The sequence below is a fragment of the Manis javanica genome, chromosome 10, assembly GCF_040802235.1.
Source record: "Manis javanica isolate MJ-LG chromosome 10, MJ_LKY, whole genome shotgun sequence".
NCBI classification, from domain to species: domain Eukaryota; kingdom Metazoa; phylum Chordata; class Mammalia; order Pholidota; family Manidae; genus Manis; species Manis javanica.
The window spans coordinates 110,467,359-110,484,145 of record NC_133165.1 but is presented as its reverse complement, the minus strand read 5'-3'; the positions used below and the strand labels follow the sequence as shown (position 1 = coordinate 110,484,145).

The 16,787-nt window shown below is 48.7% G+C and overlaps 1 protein-coding gene, 1 long non-coding RNA gene and 1 pseudogene across 5 annotated transcripts in view; 1 reads left to right on the top strand and 2 right to left on the bottom strand.

The window, feature by feature from the left end:
* Positions 1 to 16,787, top strand: part of LOC108386308 (DNA dC->dU-editing enzyme APOBEC-3G) — a 47,418-nt gene that overhangs the window by 14,966 nt on the left and 15,665 nt on the right. For 2 of the 4 annotated variants that reach the window (XM_073213890.1, XM_073213889.1), the window contains exons 1-2: positions 8,228 to 8,300; positions 16,584 to 16,619. In XM_073213890.1, coding sequence (XP_073069991.1) covers positions 8,243 to 8,300; positions 16,584 to 16,619 — 94 coding nt within the window. In that variant the 5' untranslated portion in view covers positions 8,228 to 8,242. Of the gene's footprint in view, positions 1 to 8,227; positions 8,301 to 15,167; positions 15,899 to 16,583; positions 16,620 to 16,787 lie in introns of those variants that run through there. The other 2 variants (XM_073213888.1, XM_073213891.1) reach the window with 2 other exon arrangements.
* LOC118970196 (uncharacterized) lies at positions 193 to 8,213 on the bottom strand (annotated as a pseudogene).
* On the bottom strand, positions 10,145 to 16,576 carry LOC140843649 (uncharacterized). Its single transcript, XR_012121607.1, has 2 exons — positions 15,992 to 16,576; positions 10,145 to 12,515 (listed from the first exon to the last, which is right to left on the bottom strand). It is a non-coding gene; the product is annotated as an uncharacterized lncRNA (long non-coding RNA).

The window sequence follows — 16,787 nt, the reverse complement described above, 5'->3', positions numbered from 1 at the left end:
TAAGAATACATTAAAGATGATTTTAAAAAAAGCTCTTGTCTTCGAGCCTTCTCTCTGATGGCGCCACCTCCAGCCCCGGGGTGGCAGCCTGAGATTTAGACCCCAGGTGCATGAGTTACTGACCGTGATCTCAGAAAGTTAGTCTGGAGGTGTATGTGGTGGTGGTCAGTTTTCTAAGCCCCCCAGACATACAGTGAAGATTGATTTGGGTGGTGGGCAAGAAAGTGGTTGGGACGTGGAAGAGGGCGTGAAGATGGGCAGTGGCCCCTGTTACGGCCCCTGCAGGGAGTGGGCCGCGCTTCTGCTCTCTCCTCCACCTTTTCTCTGCTTCCTGCCGCGGGAACCCAGGGGCGGCCAGGCGAGCCCTCACCTACTGTTCTGTTCGGCCAAGCCCAGCACACCTGCCTGACCCCAGCGAGTGGTGGTCAGACCAAAACTGAGCGGGAGATGGGAGAGCCCCCCAGGCTCACCTGCACTGAGCTTCCCTGCCTGAGAGTAGATCCTGGGAGGGAGTGGGCAGGGCTGGCGGCAGGCAGAAGAGGGAAGAGGCTGCTGTGGCCACTCAGGTGGGGGATGTGGGGGTGGAGACCACAGCCATGGGCGTGTCAGTGAAAGGGGGTGCAGAATGGATGGGCTGGCGATACCCTTATGCATAGAATTGTCAAGACATGCCAAAAATTTGGTGCGAAGGTGAGGGAGGTGTCACGATTATGTGCAGGTTTCCAGTTTGGACGACTGGGTAAAGGGTGGTTCTTTGTCTGATGGAGGCTAAATGGGGAGAAGCAGGTTTGGAGATCACTTTGGTCACCTCCAAAAGCAGAGCTTAAGTAAAAGATTTTATAAAGGGGCATATTTAGGAAGTGATCCAAGGAGCAGGGGTGAGGGGTTGGAATGGGTCAAGAAAGGAGGAAAAGCCATTAGAAGGTGTGTTACCAGGTCACCATTAAGGCAACTAATGTGTCATTCCACCTGAGACCGCCTGAGAAATAGACAGATGTCCCCAGAGCTGTCCATTCTCAAAGGATGAGGCGGGGAGCATCACCCAGCGGGTGCCATCCGTCGCTGGTTGAGGGTTGCCCCTGGGTGTGCTGACCCAATCTCCCAACTTCCAAGCTGTGCATATGCCAGCTTCCACCTGTCCATCACCCAGTCTGCTGTGCAGGCATACCTCAGAGAGATTGTAGGCTTCATTTCAGAACCTCATGATGAAGCAAATATTGCATGAGTCAAGTGAATTTTTTTGTTTCCCCCTACATATAACAGCCATGCGTATACTATATTGTACTCTATGTAAAGTATGCACTGGCATTATGTCTACAATGTACAGATCTTAATTTAAAAATACTTGATGCTAAAATATGCTAACCATCATGTGAGCTTTCAGTGAGTTGTAGTTGCTGATCACAGACACCATAACAAATACAACAATATGCAAAAGTTTGAAATATTGTGAGAATTACCAAAATGTGACAGAGACATGAAGTGGGCAAACGATGTTAGCACCAACAGACTAGCTCTGAGTTTTGTCCAGCTGCAGTGACCTGATCTTGTTAAGAAAGCAAATGTCTGCATGGTGCTTTTTCTAGGCGTGGGGTTCCTGACAGAGAAAAGGAAGGGTTGGTTAGAAGGCAGAGGCCAGAGGTTATGTCCTGAGGGTGGAATCGGGAGTGAGGGGCTCTGCCCTGTGAACTTCTGAGCATGTAAACTGGCCTAGGACAGGGAAAGAACCTCCTTCTTTCCCTCATGATCAATTAATTCACTCACTCATCCATTGACTCAGCAGTCCCAAAGCACCCACAGCTTGACCCAGACCAGACCAGGGTCCCAGCACCCACAGGAGGAGGTGGGTCAGCAAACAGACACCCCTGTGGCATGATTGCCCATGCTTTGCAGACCTCACCTTTGGACACTTGCCTGGGACGCTGTCTGAAGATGTTTGAACATAGGGTCCCCAAGGAGCAGGTCAGTGTGGGAGGAAGGAGGGACAGGGCAGGTTGAGAGAGAGGCGGAAAAGCAAGGGGACAGGTGTATGTTGGAGTTCTTGCAGGTGAAGCTCAGCGTTCAGTTCTTGGAAGAGCACCAGGCTGCCCACAAACAGTGACTGAGCGGTGACGCAGAAGAGTAAACATTATCTTCTCAAAGAGGGGCAGGAAGAGCATTCTGCTTCTGCAGAGGCCCAGCGTTGGGAAAGAACGTGGAGAGTCCGGGGAAGCTGGGGTAGCTCAGACCCAGCTAAGCCTCAGCGTGTTCCCCGCACATGGGACAGATTAGCCCCTGGCCCAGAGCCCACTTGGCACCTTGTTCCAAAAATAGTCTTTGTCAAGAGGGGCATTGGCAAGCTTCAGCTGGTAGCACAAGTAGGTTCTCCTCTGGCAGTAGGGCTTCATCAGCCTGAGCTGGTTGCCACACTGGAGGCAGAATAAGCTTGCTTTCAGCAGCAGTACTGTATTTCTGTGCAACAGGAAGGAGAAAATCCAACATGCAGAGAGCATCTTCTGGTGTCATCCCACCTTCTGTCACCTTCCAAACACAACTCCATGGGTCCACTTGGGCTTCTGCGGGGGAGTAAGGGAAGGTGGTCTCCTCCTCCTTCACTGGCCAGGAGGACTGGGGAAGGGAAAGGAAGAGGGTGAGCTCTCCCGCCTGTGCTGGCTGCCTCCCTGCTCCAGCCTGGCCAAGCACCCGCCACCCACCATTGCCCTTGCTGGAGGCTGACGCGTGAAGGCTGCCTGGGCTGAGTGGGGCTTCCTGAGAACTGGATATCACATGTCCCTTCTCAGCTCACACATCTTTGCCCTGTGCCCCAGACTCCTCTGTTCTCAGGTCCCACGGGAATCTCAACCCTGGAGTGCCCTTCTCTTTGGGGACTGAGGGGGTGGCTGGTGCTTCCTCTAGATCCCTGCTCTTTGCTTAGGCGTGGATGTCACACCTGTGTCTCTACAAAGAGCACAGAGACAGGTGAGCAGGAAAAATGGTTACCACCAAGGGAGGATGTGACAGAGACTTGGCTGAAAGACTTGTAGCATTTCCTCCCTCTAACTGTGATGATACTCCATAGATCATTCCATTTTGTATCTTGCTTTCTTTCATTTAATATCACATTGCAGAGTGACCCGGCCCATGCGCAGATGCAGAACCACTGGATTCTTTTTCACAGATGCTCTTGGCTCTGCACAGATAGATTAGGTGGACAGAAAGAACTAGGAGCCTTCCTGCTGTGCCCCGGGGAGGTGCATAAAGGCTTGCTCTGGTGGGAGCCCTCTGCGTGTGGACACTCACGACCAAGCGGGTGCCAAACATCTGAACAAACTTGGGAAGCTTGCTGGACCACCAGCCCACCATTCTTCTGGATTACTCCTCCCAAAGCTAAGACTTGCTGACCATTGAAACCCTTGGAATTTGCATCTGGACACAGGAATCAAGCCAGGGCTGCCATCCCGCAGGGCACAGACCGCAGGGAGCAACTGATTTCCATATCCTGTTCTTGCAAGGCCAGAAATGCCTCCCCCCAGTATTTCTAGCCAACTAATTGAAATACCACTAATTCCATCAATGAAAGACCGTTTCTGATGTGTTATGCTAATTAACAAAGCCATGATTTAATCAATGGAAACCCATCTGTGACATCTTTTCTGCTAATTAGCAAAACTGCAGATTGATTTGGGTGACAATTGCTGGAGGAAGCATCTCTGGACTGTGGCCTTTCATTACCTGCCGGTAACCTCTGCTGAGGTTCATACTCCCCATTAGAGCAACTGGCTGTCCTCTCGCTGGGGATTAGAATGAAGACACCCATTCATAGCACGCTTAGGAAACCCACTGCCCATTTGCCTGGAATCTTCCTGATTTTAGCACTGAAGTTCCCACATTCTGGGAAAATCCCAGTACCAGGCAAGCCCAGACGTTCAAGGCTGAAATATTTCAAATTTTAGACAAGTGTACTATCTTAATGGCACAAATGTTGAAGCTTGACCTTGAATAGCTAAAAATGTGTGGGATATGGGATAGGGCCCCGGATACAGTGAGACAGGCCAGGAGGCAGCACAGGACTACTGCAGAGACGGGGCTGGGGGTCCTGGGGTCCTGGGGTGGGAGCAGACCCTACAGAAAAGGCACTGGAGAATGCGAACCGAGGACCACGGAGCAGGAAGGAGGCAGGAAGGCAGAGCCCTGGGCAGAGAGGAGAGCAGACGGTGCTTGGTACCTGATCCCTACAGCCCCACCCAGCCTCCTTGGCAGGCTTGTCAGAGCCTGCCCTGGGCACTGGGTGCTCGACTCCATTCCCTCTCACAGGACCGCCCTTAGCCTTGGGACAGCCTCTTACCTCTGAGTGTCCTTCCATAGCTGTGAGAGCAGTGGACCCACTGCTTCCTGCCTCCAAGACCAGGTGGGAGGCCTGGAGTGTTTGTTTTCCTGGACTCCCACCCACCTTACTTTCCTGCAGACTCACCTGGTCTCAGGAGACCCAGTGCATCCCCTGGCTAGGCAGGCCTGTCCCAGACCTTCTGTCATGGGCTCTGGGGCCCCTCTTCTCTCACAGGACCCTGGCTTTATGTGAGTAGCCCCCGCAGATCCTCTCACCTGAGGCCTCACCTCCTTTGTGCTTTGGCACCAGGAGTGGGTGGGGGGCCGGGGTGGTGGCCCTCCTGTGGCTATAGTTCCTCAGGCTCAGACCCACTCTCTCTCCTCCTCTCAGGCTCTCCGCCTTGACAGAGATACACCCCTGATGGAGACGGGCCCCTTTGTGCAGCAGGACCCAACATTGCTGTTACAAAGGGAAAGAAAGAAATGGCACCAGAGACAGAGGGCAGGCCAGACCGGGAAGCTCCAGCTCCCCTGGGGGAAGGGTAGGCTGCCACCTTCTCTACTCCACCTCTGCTTTATACTGAATTGTCATTCAGGACCCTGGTGGGCCTCTGGCATGATGGGAAATGCAGGCTGGGGGTCAGTGGTCTGGGGTTTCGTCTCCAACCCTACGTAAAGCAGGTGTGTGAGACACATCCTGTCCTGCAACCCCACCTCAACCCCCCAGTAGCACTGAGAAGGGCAGATCATTCTCTTGACGTCTCAGATGAGGTCTTAGGCACAGAGAGGTTCGGATACTGTCTGGAGGACATAGCAAATACATGGTAGAGCTAGAAAGCTGTCCAGGAGTTCTGGCCCGGCTGCCTCCCCTGGCCTCCCTCCTCCTGCTGCTTCTTTGTTGCAGGGAAAGGAGTGGGGGAGTAACACAGGGGGAGGGCGTGGCAGCCCACACAGTGCCTCCCCGGTCAGCAGTGGGTCACTTAGATGGCAAGTGTGCACCCTGAAATCTACCTGCTTGCCTGGTCCTACGTCCACCCCCATCTCCAGAAGGAAAAGCAGGAGCATCCTAGGGAAGCTGAATCCTCCGTGGCACCCTCAGATCAAAAAGGCCCTCGGCCACTGTATGGGCTGAGCAGTGAGCCCCCAAATACATCTGCTGCGGTCCCAACCCCTATTTCCTACGTTGTCACTGATTTGAGATGCAACCTTTAAAGAGGTGACTAAGTTCAAATGAGGAGGGCACTAAGCCAAGGTGACAGATGTCCTTGAAGAGGAGGACTCGGGGACACACACAGGGACGGCAGGCCTCGCCAGGGGTCGAGCACAGAGGGAAGACCCCGCAGGACAGAGCAAGAAGGCGGCCACCCCTGGGCCTTGGCCTTGTAGCCCCCAGACCCGGAGGGAGTCAGGCCTGGGGACGGGCCCCAGGAGTGGGCGGCCTCGTTCGGAAGCCTGGGCAAAGGAGGCGTCCCTCTCGCGGAGGGTCTGCTTTCTCTGATGACTCAAGTCCGTCCTGGAGGACGTTTCTCAAACCATCTGTGTAAGAAAAATTTTAGCCGAAATAAGCAGGCGAAGAGGGGCAACAAAGGGCCAGGTAGTTTATTTGAGTGCCACTCCCAGGTGATGTTCCCTGGTCTGGCTATCACAGGCCGGGGAAGTCACACCCGGTCAGGGAGGTGGGGGCTTCTAAGGGGTTAGGAGGGGGAGGAGTGGGCAAGCTACCCTAGGGGGCGTGGAGAGGTATGATTGGCTAAAGGTGACATAATAGACAACTAGAAACTTTGTTTCCTCCCAAGAGGGAGGAGGCTGACATCCGGGTCTTAGTTGGCACATCAGAAGGATGAAATTCAGGGAGAGCTGTCCCCTTTCCATATAAGGCACAGACCTTGGGGGTCTGGTCTCTTCTCCCCCTTTGGTTTCTCTCTGTTCTGTTTGCATGTCCTTGTTTTTCCTTCCTCCAGCCTAACAATCTGACTCTCACACTCATAGCTATTCATGCCCGTGTACATGTTGCCTAATAACAAGGTTTGGTTAGTGTGGTGAGACGGGAGGAAGCAGGTGGGGGAGCGGAGACCCTGAGGGGAGGAGGCAGGGGGAGCAGGAGGAAGAGGAGGCCGGGCCTGAGGCCCCAGGAGGGCAGGAGGAGGCTGAGGAGGCCCTCACCTGATTTCCTCAAGCTCTGTGACCAGGAAATTATAATTCCGATCCAGGTTCCACCAAGGTTTAAAGGACTTATTCTTTTTGTTCACAAAGTGGTCCCAGCAGTATTCAAAATCTGAGACAAAGAGGGGAGAGCAGTCAGGTCCTGCCCCGGGAGCCTCTGTCTCTGGAGCCTCCTGGGCCCTCCCACTCAGGGCCTGGCTCCCCCCTGCCAGGTGCCCTGTCCTGCCTCAGGTGCCCAGCTCTCCTCCCACTCACTCTCGCGGGGGCACGTGAGGCCCCTCCCCTTGTCTCCCCCACAGCCCTGCCCCTCCACCTCTGCTCTCACTTTGCAGGGACATGATGTCCACCGGGGCCCCCTCGCCACACAGCCTGCGAAGCCCCTGTCAGGTAGCCGGGTCCCAGAAGTAGGAGAGGCGGGCGGCGAAGAGGCAGGCGGCGAAGGCCCTGTGCTGCTGCAGGAACTGGGCCACCCGCTCTGCACAGCTGGAGCAGGGCCTCCAGGATACAAAGCAGGGGACATGCTGCTGCTCATCACTGGACAGCATCTCATCTTGGAACCATCCCCCTGCTCTGACAACCGCCATTCCACTCTGTTCCTGTGACTCTGCCTTTTTTTCTTATTCCACATATAAGTTATATGATACCATAAACACCTGTTTTTCTCTGTCTGTCTTATCACTTTGTACAGTGCCCTCAAGGTGCTTTCCTGTTGTCACAAATGGCAACTATTTGATGGTTGAATAATATTCCATTGCATATGTAGCCTGCATTTATCCCCTCATCTGTGGCTGGTCGGATCCACAGGTTGTTTCCACGTCTTGGCTGTTGTGACTAACGCTGCAGTGGCCACAGGGGGTGCAGACAGCTCTTCAAGGTACTGACCTCATTTCCTCTGGATGTATGCCGGGGATGGGGTTGCTGGACCACATGGCACATCTAAAGGTTTCTTGTGGGACTCTGACTTCACACCACTGTGGGGGCTGCTGACACAGCCTCTGTAAGGTGTCTTCATGTCTGATGCTGCAGCCTGAAGCCCTCGAGACAAGCAGCTGGTAAGGGGTGACGGATGTAAGACGTGGGAGAGCAAGAACGAGCTGGAACCTGCAAGTGTGGGCTGTGCAGCAGGCGAGGCTGCACAAAAACCCAAGCAGTTGTTCTTGCCTCTGACTTAGTGGTCTGGGTGTCCTGCTGGGGCCCTTCACCACCTTTTAAGGACACACACCTGGCTCTGGTGTTGCTGAAACTCAAGGAGGATGTGGGGGAAGTTCCCCAAATTGCGACTTCACACCAAGGATGTGAGCGAAGTCAGCTGCTCAGCATGTGAACATTCTAGAAAAGGCTGCTGCTTCACTTCCTCCCTCTCAATTGACCAGAATAATCTCTCCTTGGCCCACCCTAACCCAGATCTACTGGAAAGGGCATGCTGGGAAACGTAGTCTGGCTTGGCAGCATCGTCCTGAGAATGTGATTAGAACTGCATGGAATCTAGCCTTCCAGTCCATGAGCCTGAATACCTTTCCGCTTACTTAGGTCCTTCTTTGCTTTCCTTTCAGGATGTTTTGTAGTTTTTAGTCAATGAGTCTTATACAACTTTTGCAAGATGATGTGTAATCCTATTTTCAGAGACTGATTTCTAGTAACAGAAAGCAGCAAACAACTTTAGAATGCTTACTATGGGTTAGACACTCCTCATAATGTATATAGGTCTCCGTCCACTGTCTCAACAGCTGTGCTCACTTTCCAAGGTTGGACCGTGCTGGTGATCTGAGCGTGAATGGATGGGGGCAGAGAGAGAGGGACGGATACAAGAAGGGAGCCTCCCTGTAGCACAGGTAGGTCTTGACCCGCCAACCATTATTACCGAAGTTCTCCAAGAAGATGTCTTCAGCTGTTAGGAGTCTTCAGACAATGGAAGGGGACCCAATGCCACTGGGCTCCTCCTGGGACCCTCAGTCTCCTTCCTCTCCACCCCATGACCCCTCCCCTTCCTCTGAGACCCACTCCCGTAACCCTGCTGGACCCATATAGACTAGGCATCCACGTACACTGCTGGGCTCACCTAACCTCCTTCTCTGACCCTTTCTGGAGGCTCCTGGGGAAGTCAGCACAGGCCCTTGCCAGGGTCTCCCCCCAGGGGCAGGGCAGGGATCAGATCCTTAAAGAAGTCTTCTCCTCTGTCTGGAGGAGGCTGGGATCACACCTCCTGCCTTGTCATCCTACCCCAGTCCTGCTGACCTCCTCTCCTGCTGGGCCTGGGCACGCTGGGCTTGTCCTCGTCCTCAGGGGTAGCCCAGGGCCCAGCATGCCTGTGTGGGGTCCCTGGGGTAAGACATGTCCAACTCATGTCCAATCTCAGGACTTTTCTAATTAGACAAATACCACATGCCCTTCACAAACCAGAATCATGGAGCTGAAAGCGTCCTGCCAGCCCACAGTTCAGAATACATTCCAACCAGACACAATGGATATCACAGCAGTGGAAGACCGGTAGGCACAGGGCCCATCCAGGGTGACCTCCCTGAAGCACAGAGGCAAGCAGGTGGTCTGAGACAGGGCCTCCACCGGGAAGCTGCCCTCCAGGAACCCTCAAGTGCCCTCCAATGTTCAGCGCACAGAGTGCTTCTGAGTCCCCCACTGCGAGGTTCAGGGGGAGGTTCTCCTGTGCATAAAGCCCAGTCCTCAGGGTAGAGGGTGACCCGAAGAACGCGGGTGCTGCCCACAAGCCCCAATGGTCTAGGAGACCCTCAGGAGGCAGAGCCCCTACCCCTGCCCCCCTTCCATGTGGCTCCTACAGTCAAAGCACCAACATCTCACTGGGCTCAGCCCTGCATCACTTGCCTCCAGACCAAATGTGCCCATTCTGGAGCACTTTGCAGGGAGGCCAAGAAGAGGGCTCCACTGCAGGGAGAGGGTTTGCTTCTCCATCCCTGGGGGAAGTCCCTCTCCCAGTCTAGCTCCTCAGCCAGCACCTCCTCCATTCCGGCTCCCGGGACCTGATCAATCTGCACTGGCTGCTCTCTGCTGCCCCCTGTCTGCCCCCCTGATGCAGACAACCTGGCCTAGAGGGTCTCCCACTCTGGGAAGTCGGCTTTGCCAAGAGTGAGCAGTACATAGGCGGCTAAGAGAGGCCGTGTCCTAGTGAGACAGGGACCCTGGATGTAGTCAGAGTAGGGTGAGGGCCTCCGGAGGGCGCAGGGTGGAATATTTGCAGTCTGAGCAGTGTAACTACCTGCAAGGAAACCCTCCTGCTAAAACTCTATGTTAAACATTAAGCTCTAGAATCATTCTTCAGTGACATCAGTTAATGTTCCCCAGATAAAGAAGAGTAGCACAGGTTTTATTATGCTAATCATTTGTAATCATGTGTAAGATTCACTTTAGCATACTAAAAGGCCCAGGCCTGTGTGCTGTCTGTCCTCCTTCAGATCTGACAAGGTGATTTTGCAAACTGAGCAACTGACTTAGCTGCAGACCCAGCTGTAGACGGCAGTGTAAAGGGCAGGAAGAATTCCATCTTAAGGATAAGATTGCATTTTAACACCCAGGAAGTTCCAGAGGCAAGATTCTTTAGCAAGTAGACAATACCTCAGCCCACCTTGGGGGCTGGGCAGGCAGCCTTTTGATGTACTCCCAAGACCAAGGTGCCGGTGTCCCAGAGAGAAATCAAGGCAGGAAATTCCTTATGTTAAGTTAATCTTTAATATTCAGGGACCACTTAACAAGTCCACACCCCTAAACTCTTTTTCACATTCTCGAAAAATCCTCAACTGCCTATAAAACCCCCTAGACAATGCACCACTACGGACTCTCTTGTCCCCTCTTGGCGTGAGCCGGGAGCTCTGTCCTTTCACTGTATCTCTAAGTAAAAGCCTGTACCTTGCTCTCCTACCTTGGGTGTTTGTGAAGCTCATTCTTCGGCTCCACAAACAAGCACCCCGGCATCATCTTTGGGGGCTCGTCCGGGATAACTTCGGAGGTGAGTATTGGCATCCAAGCCTGCCTTATCTTTTGCTGTCCTTATAGAAGGAAGCCATCTGTGGCACACAAAATTGGGCGCTTGTCAAGCACTTAAATGGGACTAGACCGGCTACTGACCTCAAAGTCTCGAGCGCCAGGTTCCCTGCATCTCCCTCAGTGGATCCCCCGTCTCCCTTGGGAGCCGGGAAAGTCACCTGAGTGGAGGCCAGGATTCCCTTTCAGAGGCATCTCCTCAGATGCGAGGGACTGAGGAAGGCCGTGGGCACCTGCTAGAGTCTAGGCTGAGGCTACACTTCAGCAGCTTCTCAAAGGCCCGTGTGTCTGGAATCAGGCCCCGACAGCCCAACTGGGTATCGGTGAGGAGCGTCTCTCTCTCTGCCTCTGACTCCCAGCCTGCTTCCTCAGGCCGCCCTGGCCTCAGTGGAGCAGGGGGCATTCCTAACTCTCCTAACTTGGTCTGTAAGACCCAACGGCCTTATTCCAGTCTGCGCTTCCCCCCAGTGAGGAGACAAGGCCACGGCAGATCGATGCAACAAGCAAGAGGTTTATTATTATTCCAGCTAGCTGGGTTCCAAGTGTCTGCCTCATACAGGTTTCAACAAGGACCCCAAGCACTCAAAGCCAAGGGTTTATATAGCATTTTCAAAACACTTAACTCATAGTAATTTTCCACAGCTGCACATTATTCTTGCAAGACATACATCCTGGGGTTAGGCAGGAGCAAGATAAGACCACTCCTCAATGGTCAGGGAGGTTCTGCATGGTAAGCTTGGTATGTCAGATTAGCTGACCACGGTTAGCTGACTAAAGGCCACAGCTGCCCACCACCTGGTGTTCATGATTAACTTGTTTTTCAAGGCCTTACCCAGTTCTTCTTTCTAAGTCACATACTCAGAAAATGGCTTCTAGGCCCTTAAGATGGCTATGCTTATGCTAACCTATTTCTATTCTTACATTCCCCTCTTCTTGTATCTATTTCAGTCATGAAACTAGGGGTCATCTGTTTGGTCAACACTCTGATAGTTCTGTCTCAACACCATGACTTGCACGGTGCTAATGCGTTCTTTGATAAAGGTAACACATGGAGTGACTCCGGTTGGGCAGGCCCAGCACCTGTTAGAATAAGCTGGGGTGGTGCTGATTACTTCTGTCCTGTTGCAGAGGGAGGTGTAAGTTTTAGGAACTTCCTCAATGCAGGTTCTTTGCCTACTTACAGAAGATAAATTGAGTCTTGGTCTTTGTCTCATTCTCTTCTCTACAGATAGGGACTCTAGCTGCTGCTAGGGAAAAGGGGCGATGACCGCTCTGGCTGCTTTGTGCTGAGAAGGGGGCGCAGTAAAGGGTGCAGCTAGGTCTCCATTACTGGTCAGTTGAGAGGGCCTCAGAAGGCTGGCGCTTCTATTCTGGGTTTCATTTCTATTACTATTTGCAGTTTTGTGGCTTCTAGGCAAGATAAAACAAATTGTGTTATTAGGTTATGTAGCAACATCTGGAGTTGGATTTTCTATTCTGGAAGGTGGCTGCGTTATTGAAACAATACTTTTCTCTAAAATCAGCTTCATTTTTATTAGAAGTAACCAGGTTAATTTTCTTAACAGCTGGCTTGATTATTTGCACAAGTGCAGCAAGAAGAGCAATTGATTACACAGGCTCTTTTAAATATGCTTTGCTGGAACTTTTTGTAAGGAATTTCAGATTGAACTTTTAAAGGCTTCTTGAGGCCAGACAGCCAAGCCAGACTTGCCATCAGGCTTTGCCTGCAGTACCTGTAGATTTGGATGAATTTCTCTCTTCTCAAGGTCTCTGCACCTGCCAGGAAGTGACCTTCTTTACTCACCTGGTAAGGCTGCTGGGAACTCTGTAAGCAAGGTACCAGGCCAGCTCTTCCAAGGGGCTTTGTTGGCTTTATAAAGTCAATTTTAGTTCTTTAAAGTTGTTCACATCTGAGTCCATGCACATGTCTCTCAGGTATGATATTCCAGTCAAAGCCCTGGCAGTATAACCAGTGTTCTTAAGTAGTCTTCTCACAAGGAAAGCAGATTCTTATTGAACTCGTGCAAATAAACATACTGCCATGGAATACAAAAACAGTCACTGAAAGTTTTTAAACTCTGGAGGGATCAGGTAGAGAGAAGGATGTTTCAATTCTGCTCATAAATATAGTCATTTGCTAAACTGTCGTCAGCTTAAGAGAACAAGGTTAAAACACTTTATCAGCAACATTTGAAACAAAAAGACACAAAATCATTTTCTTTAGTTTATGTAAACTTATGTAACTAATACCTGTTCTGCTGAAATCTAGTTCCTTACTAGTTTAGGAATAATAAAACAGTGACTATAAATGACAAAAGACTTACAAATGACAATGGTTAAAGATCTGATGAGAGCTTACTGTAAGATAGTTGACATAAGGAAATTCTGATATTTCTGTAATACAAAACATTCAGTAACAAAGTTTAGCATCATTCTCTTTGACAGTGCTTTCCTGGTAAATATATATATTTATATATATATATATATATATATATATATTTATCTGATATATATATATATCAGATAAATAAGCCAAATTAGTCACATACTTTCTCTAATGAGAAAAAATTCCTCTGACATGTTCTAGGGGCCCTCTGGAAAATATCAGAGTTAACTAGGGGTAAAAGCACCTTTTTGCATTTAATTTTTTAAGAACTGTCTATCATTACACATTTATTGTCTATATACTCAGCACAGTAAACGAGATATCTTAAAAAGGTGGGGCAGCAGGGGAGACTGCTGCTGTCAGTTTTTAAAGACAATATACAGAAAGTCAAAATAATTCTAGGTTACCAAGCATTCTTGAGAGAATGGTAGCAGATGGTAGATTCTTCTGCTTTCATCTTCAGGAGGGGAAAAAAGCTACAATAAGAATTCACATTTAGCTGAAAGAACTGTCTAAACTCAAGGCAGAGTATAATATCATCAGGCATACAAAAGACCTGTTAGAGATACGTACAAAGAATGAATATGGCTATAGTCAAATTCAACTTAAAAGTTTAAGCAGAATCTCAAATTTAAATGTCTCTTTCTTTCACACAGATATCCAGATCTGACCAGAAATATGCTTTGAGATGAAAGAGATCAGGCATTTTTACCTCTTCGTTTAGGGATTGAGAAATGATGACTTTTGGCTTTCTAACCAGCCATTTTATTCATGGCGTCAATAGTGGGTTGTGGTGACATGGAAATGTATGCTGGATATTTGGATGGTTTAAAGATTATATACAATCAATAGCTTACAAACAGTGAAAATAATAAGAACATAACTCAGCATAAGTGTCCAAGACCAGATACAAAAAAGCAGAGAACATGCTTAAGTCTACAGGTCTTCCCTGAAAGCTTCAAGAATGTTTTACTCTTTAATAGTAGATAGAGCTTTTACTAGAATTTGCATAGCAGCTTATAAAATCATTTGCATTAAAAAATATGGAGAGTCCTCCATGTTTTTTAAAACATACAAACATATCCACAGCATATAAATTAAACAAGAAGACCTGGTGGTTCTCAAAAAAATCTATTACAACTTTTCTCAAAAGTGGTCACACGTTCGTCTATCTAAACTTTTACAGTGAAACCTGTTTTTCTGGGAGAAACATAATCTTGTCCAGATTCTACACAGTTTAATTTTTAAGAATAAATTTTGGTTAACTAAATGCATTTAATCAGCTGAAAAAAGCTTTGTTACTATTCTGCTTAGGAGGATAAATTAAGAAAACAAATAATCAGTAACAACTTTAATCATTTGTTGGTTAGAGATTTTTCCACTTATAAAAATATATGGAATAAATAATTCAATTTCTCATGCCATGCAATCGTTTTCAATAACAAAATATTTTAAAGGCAAATAAAGGTTATACAGTTGTTAACAAACTTTAACTTTTAGTCTTTTTAATATTAAGATTTCATTTTTTGAAAATATTCTGGCAACTCACTGAGACTTTAAGCATGAGAAACTGCTTTGATAAAACAATTAGAGAACTTTTTGCAATCTTTCAACATTAAGAGCGGACTTACAGTTAAAGAAAACTGTTTAACTGGAAACGAGATTCTAATTTTGCTGTGCACTTGATATCAAGACTCACTTGCTTTAATTTCACTAGGCACGACTATATCTGTAAGAATATAGTAATTTATTCTTCATTTGCCCCATGGTCCCAAGCACATAAGCAGGTGAGAATTATGCCTGGGCTTGCCTGCGGCTTGACTGGGTTTATCCCACCTTATCTCTAAACATCCTGACCCTCCCTCCAAAGCAACAGGCTGAGCAGATCTTCCACAACAAAAGGCACCACGCTGTGCACTATGCTACTTTCTCTCTTTGTTCCTCTTTAAATAAATAGCTGTACTTTAGAACAGTTACTTTCTTTTATCAAAAAACACATTCTTTAGCATGCAGACGAGTTTTCATTCTTTATACTTTCTCTTATTAAAACATACACCTTTTAGCATAGAGAAATATTTTCTTTATTACTTTAAGTAGTTTTAATTAGAACTTAAAACTATTAGAAACTTTAATTTCCAGTGAACACTGAGAAGTAGGATATTGTAAACTGTTAAACTAACATTCTTTAGATTGACAAATTTATGAACACATTTTATAATTTCTGTAACCATGAGCTTTACAGCACAATCTCTCACTAAACATAGAGCATATCTTTATGCTCTTAACTTAGCAAAACTTTAAGGTTTTAAGTTGCTACAAAGATTCTCAGACTGTAGGTAGGTATACACACTGTAACACAATTAAAAAGGTGTTCACTTGTCACACTCCTTTAGTTCACTCATTCGTAACAACTATGCTAGATTACTTACAAGACTTTTACTGAATATTAGACAAAGCCAAGCCTTAAGCATTTTATTCTTAAAAGATTTAGCAGATAACATGACTTAAATGACCTTAGGTAAACTTAGGCAGCTGATAACCACCGGGACATGCCCGCCTCAGGCAAACCCAAATTAGCATTAATGCTTAACATTTTTTATCAGGTTTTCTGGAAGTTTTAGAATACCCAATTTTCACAAGCGCTTGTCTTTAAATCAATTTCATTAATACCATCCGGAGGTAGAAAATATATTCATTTACACACTTAGGGGGTCGTCTGAGTCTGTCCTTTCTTATGTCAACAAGACTAAGACAAACACGACAAACAACAAACAGGCGCCTACAGAGAAGAATCTGCCGGGGCCACGGAGGCAAAACTGAAACTGAGTTGAGGGCCTGTCGGACTGCAGCGGCAGCCGACTTTCCTCACAGATGAGGACCTCGTCCTCCAGATGGGGGCAAGGGACGTCTCCCAAGACCCTTGGCCGGTGACCTGCCAGCGCGTCTGCCTAAGTCAATGCCGACCCAGATACAGATTGGAGCCCCCACAGGCTTTACACAGGTTTCAGGCTTGTTCGCCAACAAAAACACTGGGTGCGCTCACCATCCGGCAAGGCACTTTCTGATTAAACACAGAACGTTCTTACAGGTTTGACAAGAGACACACAGACACAAACACAGTAATACCTGGCCAGGGCAAGCCTCCGATCCTTGGCTTGTCGTTCCTCCGGGGGGAGAGGGGGGGCACGCGATCCCGGACGAGCCCCCAAATGTAAGACCCAACGGCCTTATTCCAGTCTGCGCTTCCCCCCAGTGAGGAGACGAAGGCCACGGCAGATCAATGCAACAAGCAAGAGGTCTATTATTATTCCAGCTAGCTGGGGTCCAAGTGTCTGCCTCATACAGCAGGTTTCAACAAGGACCCCGAGCACTCAAAGCCAAGGGTTTATATAGCATTTTCAAAACACTTAACTCTTAGTAATTTTCCACAGCTGCACATTATTCTTGCAAGACATACATCCTGGGGTTAGGCAGGAGCAAGATCAGACCACTCCTCAATGGTCAGGGCGGTTCTGCACGATAAGCTTGGTATGTAGGATTAGCTGACCAAGGCTAGCTGACTAAAGGCCACAGCTGCCCACCACCTGGTGTTCATGATTAACTTGTTTTTCAAGGCCTTACCCAGTTCCAGTTTTTCTTTCTAAGTCACATACTCAGAAAATGGCTTCTAGGCCCTTAAGATGGCTATGCTTATGCTAACCTACTTCTATTCTTACAGGTCAATCTCACGGAACCCGATGCTCACTGCCGCAAGGTAGGAGACCTACGCTTCGCTCTTATTCCTGACTAAATGCTGTATTTTTTATCTCATAAAAATGTGTCTGGGCACCCGTTAGCCACTTAAAAGACGATTAGCATCCGCTACCAGTCATAAGTCTCGGGTGAAAGGTTTCCCGGTGTCTGCCGCTCCTTGATCCCCCAC